The 13151-nt window shown below is 38.5% G+C and overlaps 1 protein-coding gene across 1 annotated transcript in view; it reads left to right on the top strand.

Moving 5' to 3' along the window:
- The window catches only part of naaladl2 (N-acetylated alpha-linked acidic dipeptidase like 2), a 281530-nt gene that overhangs the window by 118470 nt on the left and 149909 nt on the right, over nt 1–13151 (top strand). The window contains exon 7 of the mRNA XM_006801991.2: nt 713–856. Within this exon, the coding sequence (XP_006802054.1) occupies nt 713–856 (144 nt within the window). The remainder of the gene's footprint in view (nt 1–712; nt 857–13151) is intronic.

The following is a 13151-nucleotide window of genomic DNA, read 5'->3' as shown; positions in this document are numbered from 1 at the left end:
GTTACTGGCATGACAATCCCACATATCCCACCTGAGATGTTTTCTACATGCCACAGTGGAGGGGACTTCTTCCAGGAGAATAACATCACTCTTATGGAACATCCTGCATGTTCTGTTCCCCTGATCTAAAACCAATTGATAACCTTCGGGGATGGATGGCAAGGGAAGTTTACAAAAATGGACAACAGTTCCAGACAATAGATGCCCTTTGTGTGGCCGTCTTCACCACTTGGAGAAATGTTCCCACTCACCTCGTGGAAACGCTTACATCAAGCGTGCCGCAACGAATTTGATCAACAGTGATCAACGATAACAGTGGAGCTACTCATTACTGAGTTAATGTTTGGAACTTTGATTTTTCTTTTTTTTTGGCGGGGGGTTACAGGGTTTTTTTGGAGGTGTGGTCTTAAACTTTTGATCAGCACTGTATTTTTAAAAAAATACAGTGTTTTGTCGTTGATGGCATACTATGTGTTTATGCTACTTTGTGATTGCCTTCCTCATTGTCATTAGTTGATCTTATTTCAGTTCATTTAATGTGCAGTTAATTCTCTCTCTATTAATTTCTGTGTTCTATTTCATCTGTCAGTTTACTGTCCCTTTGTTATACAAGTTCTGTGCTGACCTTTATAAATCCTGAATTTTTGTCTGTTTTTGTTGTAGCCTCTCAAGTTTCTGGCTATGTTTTCTTTTTCCTTTTTTTTGTCTCTAGTTGGGTTGTCAAAGGAAGCACGAGGAAGTCTGACATCTTTGTTGGTTCAGCCCATCTCTGCCCTCCTCGCCAAGACATTGCTGTCATCGCCATCCACGGGCCAGGAAGGTTCTTGTATTCCTCTAGCAATGCCTCCCAATACAGGTAAGCACACAAACCAGAGTTGCTAATAATGTCTCATTCAACAGACAGTGTTTTCAAAAGTATGAGTTTTTTTTTTTTTAATTAATAAAAACAAACCAGCTTCAATCACAAGCGAAAAGTTACAGCATGCATGAATGAGGCAGTGTATGGAGCACATGAGTGACACAGCTTTAGGACATATTTGGGTTAAACCAGGCATTATGATCAAGGAAGCATTGTGCTTAAAAGCATAGGATATAGATTTATCAGTTCATCTAGGTTCCATTAGTCTCCCTTATCCTTAGGATGCCTATTGTGAGTTTAGGGTCTGTCTATCTTCCATCCAAAACCACTCTGTTAGGACAACTTTCTTAACCACTGCATATGTATATATAGCACTCATAGTTGAAAATAGTCTAGTTAGACTCACTGAGTGAAAAAGTTACACATATAACTTTTCTAAATTGGACCTCTGTGATCCTGTGGAAGCTTCCAACCCTACTGCTGTTGAGCTCTCATTACATTACTTATAGATTTTAAATAAGAAACATTATAAACGTTATTTAAGGTAGAGCAGCTTGATGCATGGACGTAAAAAGGCAGAAAGGAGTATAAGAGGTAAGGGACATATAAGGAGGATTATGTGACAGTCATGGTGGAGATTAAAGAAGGGACTGATTCATTACTATAGCGTATTGTTACTGGTTCTTTGTAGCTACTAGTATATTACCCAAAGTTTATGGTGACATAAAGTTTTAGTTTAATCATTATAGGAGCATGTGCTGATGCTTAAACATAGGTTGAGAAAAACTATGATGAGTTATTTATGCTAATTAGCAGTAACAAAATGATGTATTTGCTAATTCAATTCAATTCAATTTTAATTATACAGCGCCAAATCACAACAACAGTCGCCTCAAGGCGCTATACATTATAAGGTAGACCCTACAATAATACATGCAGAGACAAACCCAACAATGATATGACCCCCTATGAGTAAGCACTTTGCAGTGTAAATGTCTGAGAGCAACATAAAAGCTAGTTTTGTAAAAGTAATGACAAAAGGTGTGTAAAAAGTTAAGTGAGAATCCATCACATTAAAGAAGAGACAAAAGAATTAAAGGTCAGAACTGACACTCCTAGTGTTGACCTGTCAGTAGGCAAATACATAGAGAAAGCCAGTAATTTCCTTTATGGAGCGGCTGCAATGAAAAGGGAAAAAGCCCTCTTTTCAATATAAAATCATGATGGGCTAAACTGGATTCACGTTTGATGGCCATCTGCCTCAACTGATTGAAGTTAGGGAAGAGCAGAGACAGAGGAAAGCTGAGCACTTAGAAGCAATAAAAAATATGTCAAATATCAACAAGTAACTGCAGATGTAGAAAGTGATTCTATTTACTATAGCAGGTAACTTCATTTTGAAAGAATAAAACATTCATTTAACAAGTGTCAGGCATGAGCAAGCAGTGTAGAGTATATTATCAACTGTTCTACAGATGTCCTGCTGCAATCCAATTACAGGCTTTGCATGGATCCCTTTCAATCATTTTGAGTCCAGTATCAGGGCATGTCACAGTCTGTCTATAATTACACTAAAGACATCTGTCCTAGATTTGATTCAGACTAGAGCTGAAAAAATTATTTGGTTTAAAAATTAGCTAATCAAAAGAAAAATATTTAGCTTTAAATTTGAATCAATACATATTTAAAACATGTTTACATGTTCAATCACAAATCATCTTTAGTTCGGGTTAGTTAATTTAGCTCTGGCTTTTCTTCATCATTTGACTGGATATTAGCCCCTGTTAAATAGAAGAAAGAAGTTATTTAACAACATAAAACTGACTGCCAGCCAAAACATTTTCAAATGAAATTAATCTAGTTCCAGTGCTGAACTAGAAATAATTTGGAAAATATTTATTAACTGCTGGATGTTTATTAATTTATTTCATCATAGATGTGGGGATATTTTTTAATCACAAGACAGCATTAAACAGAGACGTTTAAAACATTGAAAAGGCACATAAAGTTACATAACCAATAAAATATAAAATAAAGTGTTAAAAGAAAGTCTAGATTTGAAATGCAAGAATAAGTGTGTGAGATGCTGTTTCTGCAGCACTCAAATGGATAACCTTCACCAGCACCTACCCATGCTTGCATATCAGTCACACTCTATGGTGACTCATGGAGTTCATAACCTGGAATTTCCAGCAAACATTGCTTGGTTAACTCACAGATGTGACCCAAATGCCTCCTCACCACTGCAACTCTCAGGTTTTGTGGAAGGGTTTAAAAAGCAGCATGTCCTGAGCAAATCTTAAGTCCTTTGTTTTTATTCTTTATATGTTCTCCATATGGAATACATTGTCATATCATTTTATAGAATTTACTTATCTAGATTTGCAATTAGTACAAAATGTGTACACTACATTAACAGCATTGAGGTCATAGTCAAACATATTCGGTTTAAAGGATAATTGATAGGGGGTTTTGTTAACTAAAGATTTTAGATGCGTTCAGAGCATGTGAAAAAAATTTAAATCAATCACTGAACTGTCTAAAAATGATATTACTGTAAATTTACTTACTTAGAATTGGAATTTAAATTGGTGACTGAGGGCTTCTGGAAGCCATGGACAAACATTTTCATTTTGGCTTGCATGGATAAGAGAAACTTGGGAGAGTTTTGAAAATAGTCTACCTGTGTGCATTGTCATTTAAAAGAAATGCTTCTATCTAATCTAAACTGAAAATCAAAACGTAAATAGCAGCCTTATTATAACAAGTTGCACATTTATGTTACTGAAAGTTGAAAATTGTTCAAATTTGATGGAACCCAAACAAAGTGCAACAATGCTGCAGCCATTTTAATAGTATTATCTGAGACTCTTATTTTTTGAATGTGCCAGAACTAGGAAAAATGTTTCCAGACAAAGAGTGTCTAGATTGAGGGCTGACATTTTTTAGGTTTTATTTCTGGCACTCTGGTTGATTTGACAACACCATGTCTGGTCGTTTTCATTCATTTTTCACTGCTGTGCAGAAATTCAGTTTTTCAGAATAAGACAGCTATAGAAACTGATAAAAGAAGTTAAATTTGAGGGGCAACAGGGAACCTGATCCATTATACTGCTAAAAGGTGCAAACAATATAGGCAATACATCTGAGCAAAAATACTTGTTTCCAAATGTGATAATTAGGCTGGTGCTGACAGAAAAGAAACAGAACCAGAAGACAGCAATCAGCGAATGTCAAAGAGGCTACGAAGCTCATAAAAGAAAATATATATGAACACTACTTGCAAGCAGTATTTAAATGTTTTAATACTGCTGTGGAATGCTATGCAATGTGTGTAAGTTAGATTGCTAATGATGAACTACATTTTTCTGAATAATTCTGATTATAACTAAAAATATATGTTTTTGTACCACTATTTTTTTTTTTCAAATATGACCATCATTGCACCTGTTAGGGGGTGGGATATATTAGGGAGCAAGTGAACAGTTTGTGTTGGAAGCAGGAGTGAAGACTAGATGACTGGGTCAGAGTATCTTGGAAGCTGGAGGTCTTGTGTGGTGCCCCCAGTCTGCAGTAGTCAGTATCCTTCAAAATTGGTCCAAGAAAGTAACAGTGAAGTAACTGTGACAGTGTAATGGGTGATCAAGGCTCATTGTTGTATTTGGAGAACAAAGGTTGGTCCCATTAGATGAGCTACTGTAGCTTCAGTTATCAAAACGTTTAACGTTGATGGTTGGGTGTATTTGCATCAGTTTGTCTTGTGAACACATGGCATCAGGATATATAATAGGAAGGAGGAGGTAGTGTGATGCTTTGGGGAAAGTGCTGCTGAGAGATCATAGGTCCTGCCACGTGGATGTTACTTTAGCACAAACTACCAGCCTATGCATTGTTGCAGACCATGTACACCCATTCATGGGAATGGCACTCCCTGATGGCTATGGCCTCTTTAAGCAAGATACCAAGAAGCAAAAATGGTTTAGGAATGGTTTGAGGAGCACAACGCATTTGAGGTGTTGACTTGACTTCCACGTTCCCCAAATTTCAGTCTAGTCAAGCATCCGTGGTATGTGCTGGACAAACAAGTCAGATCCATGGAGACCCAACCTGGCAACTTACAGGACTTAAAGGATGTGTTGCTAATATTTTAGTACTAGATACCACAGGGCATATTCGGGGGTCAAGTGGAGTCCGTGCCTCGACGGGTCATGGCTGTTTTCACAGCAACAGAGGACCAACACATTATCAGGCAGGCGATCATAATGTCACACTTGATTGTATTTTGCCCTTTAATTTGAAGAGTATGTTAATAGATTCTGCAACTGGCAATGAAACTACTCTGTATTGGGAATACTAGCAACCTGAAATTTAGTTATTAATGCCTCTGCATTGTCTCAGTGCGGCTTTCAGAGGCTTTTCAACTTTTCTAGTCCATAAGGTAATAGCTCTCTAACTTTAATCAAAAGTATGCAGCTAGTGAGTTTGAAGAGATTAGTGAGCTTCCAGATAAAGAATTACAAGAGAAATAGAGGTGCATATGTTGTAAGTCATATCATACACCCAGTTTGACAGTGATTTCTGTAGAGTCCTAATTTCAGTATTTTTATTCAGTCAACAACTGCTGACAATAATTCAATATTAAAAAATAGCTGCCCAAAACTTTTGCATTCATGAATACATTTGCTCTCTCGTCTTTTATTGCATCTCCTTTTTATTGTAGTTGTATACCATCTTTCCTCATGTTATTTTTTAATATTTAATTATGTGAACTTGCATTGCTGTAAAGTTTGATTGGCATGAAATGATCCTGTTTTCTTGGTTCCACATCTTGTTCAAGTCATGTGGGCTGACTGTGGACTGCCCACACAAAGCAGAAAGAAGCCCATAGTGGGTCTACAGTATGCCCATTCTTTTTAATTTGCTGGAGAGAAACAGCTGTTAACTAACCTACTGTGAATGAGAAGAAGAGGTGCAAGGCTAAGCTTTAATTCTAAGAGCTACTTTAACCTGTTTTTCATTCATCCATACACCCATCATCTTCTGCTTATCTTGGGCCAGGTCAGGGGGCAGCAGCCTAAGCAGAGAATCCCAGACCTCCCTCTCCCCAGCCACCTCATCCAGCTTATCTGGGGGAACACTATGGCGTTCCCAGGCCAGCCATGAGATATGATCTCTCCAGCTGGCCGAACTCCTCACCCTGTCTCTAAGGGAGAGGCCAGCCACCCTTAGGGGAAAGCTTATTTTCAGCACTTGTATCCCTAATCCAAGAACTCGGCTGTTAAACTTCTAAAGTTTGCAGATGACACCACTGTCATTGGCCTCATTCAGGATGGTGATGAGTCTGCATACCGGCAGGAAGTTGAGCGGCTGGTACTCTGGTGCAGTCAGCACAATCTGGAGCTGAACACTCTTAAAACTGTAGAGATGACAGTGGACTTCAGGAGATATCCCTCAACTCTGCTCCCCCTCACCATATCAGACAGCCCTGTGTCGACTGTGAAGATCTTCAAGTTCCTGGGTACAACCATCTCCCACGACCTGAAGTGGGAGACCAACATCAACTCCATCCTCAAAAAGACCCAGCAGAGGATGTACTTCCTGAGACAACTGGGGAAGTACAGTCTCCCACAGGAGCTGCTGATCCAGTTCTACACTGCAGTCATTGAGTCTGTCCTGTGCTCCTCCATCACAGTCTGGTATGGTGCAGCCACTAAACAGGACAGGAGCAGACTGCAGCGGACTGTACGGGCAGCAGAAAGGATCATCGGTGCCCCCCTGCTCTCCATCCAGGATCTGTTCCTCTCAAGAACCAGGAAACGGGCAGAGGAAATCATCACAGACCCCTCACACCCTGGACACAGACTTTTTGATCTGCTGCCCTCTGGCAGACGGTACAGAAGCCTGCAGACCAGGACCACCCGACATAGGAACAATTTCTTTCCCCTCGCCATCTCCCTTCTAAACAGTTGACCTGTCACACTGCTCCCACTGCCAGACTGCAACTGCACCTTATGTACATTCTGTAGTATTCATTCCACCTCACTTCATTTCTGTATTTTATGTATATAAGTTTAGATTAGTTATTTATAGTTGGTTTACACAGCTTTGTGTATGTATGTGTATGCATGTGTAATGTATATATAGACACGTGTGTGTGTGTGTGTGTGTGTGTGTGTGTGTGTGTGTGTGTGTGTGTGTGTGTGTGTGTGTGTGTGTGTGTTTGTGTGTGTGTGTGTGGGTGGGTGGCTGTGTGTGTGTGTGTGTGATTTACATTGCTGTGCTTGAGAGCCTCCATCTACCGGAACCAAATTCCTTGTATGTGTCTGCACATATACTTGGCCAATAAACACGATTCTGATTCTGATTCTGATTTTTTCGGTCACTACCTAAAGCTTCTGACCACAAGTGAGGATAGGGATGTCGATGAACCGGTAACTCGAGAGCTACGCTTTTATGCTAAGGTCTCTCTCCACCACAACAGACCGATACAGCATCCACATCACTGCAGTCCCAGCACCAATCAGTCTGTCAATCTCCCGCCCCCCTCACTTGTTAACAAGACCCCGAGATACTTAAAATCCTCCAATAATTCGTCCCTGACCTGGAGTGGGCCCTTAACCTCACTTAACCTTAACATCCTATACTTCCAAAAGCACCTCAGTCAAATGCCTTCTCCAAATCCACAAAACACATGTTGGGCAAACTCCCATACACCCTTAAATATATTTGAGAAAGAGCTGGTCTAGTGTTCCACGACTGGGATGAAAAACCACATTGTTCCTCCTGTATCTAAAGTTCAACTAACAGACAGACTCTTCTTTTTGGGACCCTGGCATAGACTTTCCTGGGAAGGCGTAGGAGTGTGATCCCTCTATAGTTGTAGCACACCCTCCAGTCCCCATGCTTGAAGATGGGAACCAAAATTCCAGTCTGCCAATCCAGAGGTATGACCCCTGATCTCCACGCAGCATTGTAGAGGCATGTCAACCAAGACAGCCCTACAACATCCAGAGCCTTCAGGAATTCAGGTCGAACATGGTCCATCCCAGGGGCCCTGCCACCAAGGAGGCCATGCCTCCGTAACCTTACCCCCAGTGGTGGACGAGTCATTCCCCTCATCCCCAGACTGTGCTTCCTCTATGGAAGACATGTGAGTTGGTTTAAGGAGGTCCTCAAAATATTCCTTCCACCACCTGACCATATCCTCAATCAAAATCTCCGAACTCCTCCCACACCCAAGTTTTGGCTTCATCCACTGCCTGAGCTGCGTCCCACAGGCTAGCCTGGTACATGTGTGTTCCCACTTTTGTACTCTATTGAAGCATTTTGTGTATGTGAGTATGTATATAAAATGAAATGTATACAGTATAAATGGAAAATTCTTTCTTTCCTGCTTTTGAAAGTTTAAATCCCTTTTTATCTCGGTGTCTTTACTACAGTTCCCTATCACAACACTACCTTCTGCTCCCTCACTTTCTTATCCTGAGCCCTCTGTCTCTCACTTGAGTCTCTGCTCAGTCGTCATCTCTTGTTGTCCACATGCTTCACCTATTGAACGTGTGTATGGTCTGTCTATTTCCATTTATTTCTCGATAAATCCAAGCAGCTGGTCATTGAATGGAACACTGCATTCTGCCCTTTTCCAATGTTGCACAGATAACAGTCACACAGCCCACACACAGTTCATCACGTTTATGCACCCATGTGGCCTGATGGAGTGATGCACCCCTAAAACCCAGTGGCCAAAGACATGAGTACTATTGACTGAGTGATTGGGCATGTGTGTACCACATTCACTTTATTGCTTTTTTTTCCAGTTGTGAATTTGAAACTCATTAGGTTTAAAACATTTCGGTGCTTTTGAGTATCGCAGTCAACATAATTTTTTTTGAATCCCTTAAAATCTATACCATGAGTCTTAGTTTGTAGATATTTTGGTTCAGTTATTTGTTTTTAGGTCTCTACTGGGCAAAACAATAGATGATTTCTGTGTAGCAAATGGTGTGTCAGATACTGTTCCAGTTCTGGCAGGGATACTGTTGGTTTTCGAGTGGACATTTTGAATGTGTGTGAGTGTTTGTGTGCATGTGTTTGTCCCTGCTCTTAGAAGAAAGGCATCTTCGAAGACTGATCTTATTGTAGAGCCAATGGTTTTGCAAGGTAGGCTTCTTTTTCAACTGTTTCCATTACTTCAAATGAGGCAGAAAGAGAGAAAGAATAGTTGCAAGGGAGGGAGCGAGTCAAAAGGGAAGACAAAGAGAGAAAGCGAGAGAGATGTAATCTGTCTCCAATCGATTGGCTGCACCTCTGACCACTCTTGGGATCCCACTATCATTTGTTTCCATCTGTCTGCCTCCTTTCATTTTTTTCTCTTTCTTTTTAATTCCGTTTCTCCTTATTTTCTCTTTTAATTCCCATTCAATTAAGGCTGGGTATATTGGCTGGCCATTGGTTAATTGCTTAGGGGCCCTCCATGGAGCTCACCAGACCTTAACGAGATGATGTGGTTGACCTCACAGTACTTTTATCAATGTACGTGTGAGTGAATTTGTGCATGTATGTTGGCATTTTTTTTTAATGTGTGCATATTTAAAGTGGTGTCCAGCTTGATTATTCCTTTTATAATATATTAAATTAAAGATCTAATTTTATTAGATCTGTGTAAGACACTAGCTTATTCTGTATATTATCTATTTGATGTTAATAAATGTATAAATAAATAAATGTGCAATATGCAAGCCCACCTGCTATAACCCCACATACTTCATATTCTTGAGTTGCCATAAAAACATTCATGAATACAGCCTTTTACATAGCAGATAAGAAACATTTTTAACATTCAAAATGTTTAGCATTCATCTGCCAGACAGTTTATTTTATAAGCATATAGCTACCATTTTGAAATGTAAAGTTGTAGCGAATGTGTTTAGAAAGAAAATACTTCTGATACCAAGCTATAGATATCACACATCTATAGCTAAGCACCTTGTTAACATTAACTTATACACATACTCAGGCACATCGGAGATGACTTGGCTTTCAAAGATCCATTGACAAGCAAACTACCAACCAGCTGGTCCTTTATGTCAAATTTCAGATTTAAAATCTTCCTATTTTTTTTCAATTAGCTTCCTGTTTGGATTTTAGTTTGAAACTATTGTTGTTCTTTGCGTTCTTGCATCTCTAATTGTTCATGTTAATTAATACGTTAATGAATACCTGGTACTTTTCTGTAGTCTGTGGCCATGTATTTATATGTGTGAGTGTTTCTGATAGATGTCACTTCCCCCATGTGTTGTGCCCTTTAAAGATTGATTAATTCACTGAGCACACGCTGTCTAAATCGGGCCTTGGGGCTTTGGTGCCAACTCTATCTGAGTGGTGTGTCTGTTGACCAGACAATTACCAAGCTACTCCATCACTATCTCTAAGGCCTGTTGCAAGCCCCAGTTTACCCTGGCAAGGCTGATTAATTGTACACACACATTTACACTTTGAAATGCCAGCAAGTACACACTTTCACACACTTTTCTGCATTCATGCATGTTCATATATCTTATTGGACTTGAAGTCAGAATCTTTGCAAGGCCAGAGTGTTTGTTGAATTAGCAGATGGAATGATTGCAGATACTGACAAAGATGTGACAATGACTCATAATGTCCTTCTGATATATAATGACCCAGCAGGTGTACTTGTGATCGGTTGTGTTTGCTCATATACAGCGTTTTACTTATTTATTTATTTTTTAAATTGAAGCTAAATGCTTTTTCTTCTTCCGATCTAAGCTTGGCATATATCACAGCTAAGATACGCTTATGTAAAATAAAAGTTTAAGACTTTAAGACTTGAGACTTGAGATGTTGGAAATACTCGCAGTTTGTTTTCATTTTTTATTGAAAGTGAAAGACAAAATTTAAAGAACTATAAAATATTTTACAACACTGTTATCCTGAAACCTTTTCTACTGATTGGTGGGATAGGACTGTGTTTACTTGTGAAAATGGCAGTGCATTGCATTTTAATATGTCTAGAAATTAATATGTCATCATTTTGAAAAGGTTAAAAGTTGGCATTGCAGAATGTGCCTGAGTGGTAACAGAATTAGTGCCCTAAAATATCAACGTATCAGTGACAACAGGAACAATCCCCTTTGAAAGTCCACAACAACATGCTTTACATATAATCATATGAAAGTAGACTGTCTTCTTATATAAGTCACTATAAGCAATATAAATACTAAAGGAAACTAAAATAATGTCTTACAGCCAAACAGAAATCTTTAAAAACAAGACTCATGGCTTATATAAGTTACTTAGATAGGAATAAATACTGCAATGTGTCCTTTCCGTTCAACGAACAGTACTGATATTATAACTCTGCACTTTTTAGTTTTCCTTTATTATTATTCTTTCATGCTTATTTTGGCCAAAGGCACTATTACACCTCTACTGAAACTTACAGTAGGTTTCCTATAATTCTCTAACTTGCTTTTTCTGCTACACTCTACATTTAATACCCTCTAGAAAAGCTAGACTTTATGTTCTGTGATTATATAACAGACCTTTTCATTACATAGCCAGAAAAGTATTACATCCTGTTATAATACAATGCAATATAGTATTTTTAAAACTGATTATACAGTTTCTTTTTTGTTTTCTAGGTCTTTGTTTTTTCTTATTGTAATCTTTAAAATAGATTTTTAGTTATTTAATAACAGTTCAGAGATTCCATACATGTAAAGATAGATCTGGATATGCAATAAGACTTTAATATTGCAATATTAATTCTAAAATGAGGACCAAGATATACAGGCAAGATGTTACCTTGGTCCTCCCTCTCTCATGGGCACACAGAAACATACTGACAGCACCACACATTCATCTTGCAGTTATTAATGGTATAAAATTGTATTTGATTTAAAAAAAAAGCAAAAAACAAAGTCAGAGGTATCTAAATGTCTTTTTGTCTGCCTTTTAATTTTCTAATATGTACAATTTTTCTTTCTCACTCTGTTTTATCCTGTCTCCCACTCAGAACAAATGCCAAAAGTGTACCAAATTTCCGTGGAAATTACATTGCAAAGCCGCAGAGGGAGAGGCGAGTGAAGCAGAGCAACTTAAAATGGCTTTATATAAAGGACTCCAAGGCCCTTTAATTACACTGCTATTGATTGCTATGTGCAGGTTTCCCACATTCATTTGCTGCTTTTTCCTCTCAACTATGCATTCAATACCCAGCAGAGAATTGCACTTAGTTGCTTCTGAATGTAGACTATTTTATAAGATTATACATAATATCTTTTTTAATTATCTAGTTTATATATTTACAGTAGTAGAATGTATGGATGTATTTGGTTGTTGCATATATGGTTTCTTTCTTATTTCTTGCCTTAAAAATGTATTACATATTTTAATTCCAGGGAAGTTCTATGTAATGCTAAGTATAAGTTTGTCTAATAAATCTATCCAGTAGTCAGAGTAACACAATGTTACAATGGTACTAAAAGACCATTACCATTACTAGCAGTTTATGTCTTTACCAATACACCATGGCACTGTAACCAGGGTACATATCTGCCACCTATTCTTACTATGTCTCATTCTGCCATTTAATCAAAGAGGCTGAGATGCAGTAGATGTCCTAGAGTTACGGAAATCAGCATTAGTAAGCCGAAGTGGTGTAAATTATGAGATTGTCAAGTGGGAGACCAAGGATCTTGTCGCAGGAGCTTTGGTTGTGCATTTAGTTAAATTTCATTTCACTTCCCATTTGGTTAGGTTTAGGGTTAGGGTTTAGATGGAAAAAGCACTTAACAAGGTTTAGGAAAAGATTGCAGTACGTTATCCCCGTCGGCAACTCAGCCATGAGTGATACCAGAGGAGACCCAGAGTGTTCAAATGCAGTTCCAAGGATCCTGAACAAGTGTGGAATTAGTTGGTGTAAAACAATTTTACAAGCACAAACAATCTGATTACAGTTTAGTTTTGAGCAGTATCGGTGGCACTGGTAATCTTTCCCAACTACAGACAGAGCCAGACTAGCCTCACCGCTAAGGTAATTTAGATTTTGTATTTCGAGTATAGACATGGCAGTGCTACTAATTGTATCAACTAACTTGAAATGGAATAAAGTTGTATATGCTGTTTTAAAAGGTAATGTTCTACATGTGTTTGAAGTCTTCATGAACCTTTGATCATACAGAAGCTACATTTTGTAGGAAAAGTAAAAGTATGCACAGGTTGAGCACATTGGTTCCTTTAATTTCATTTACAAAGGTAAACCTCTAGCAGA

Source organism: Neolamprologus brichardi, chromosome 23 (assembly GCF_056152115.1).
Source record: "Neolamprologus brichardi isolate AB-2024 chromosome 23, ASM5615211v1, whole genome shotgun sequence".
In the NCBI taxonomy this organism is placed as follows: Eukaryota; Metazoa; Chordata; class Actinopteri; order Cichliformes; family Cichlidae; genus Neolamprologus; species Neolamprologus brichardi.
The sequence above is the reverse complement of the archived record's forward strand: the minus strand, read 5'-3'. Positions and strand labels throughout refer to the sequence as shown.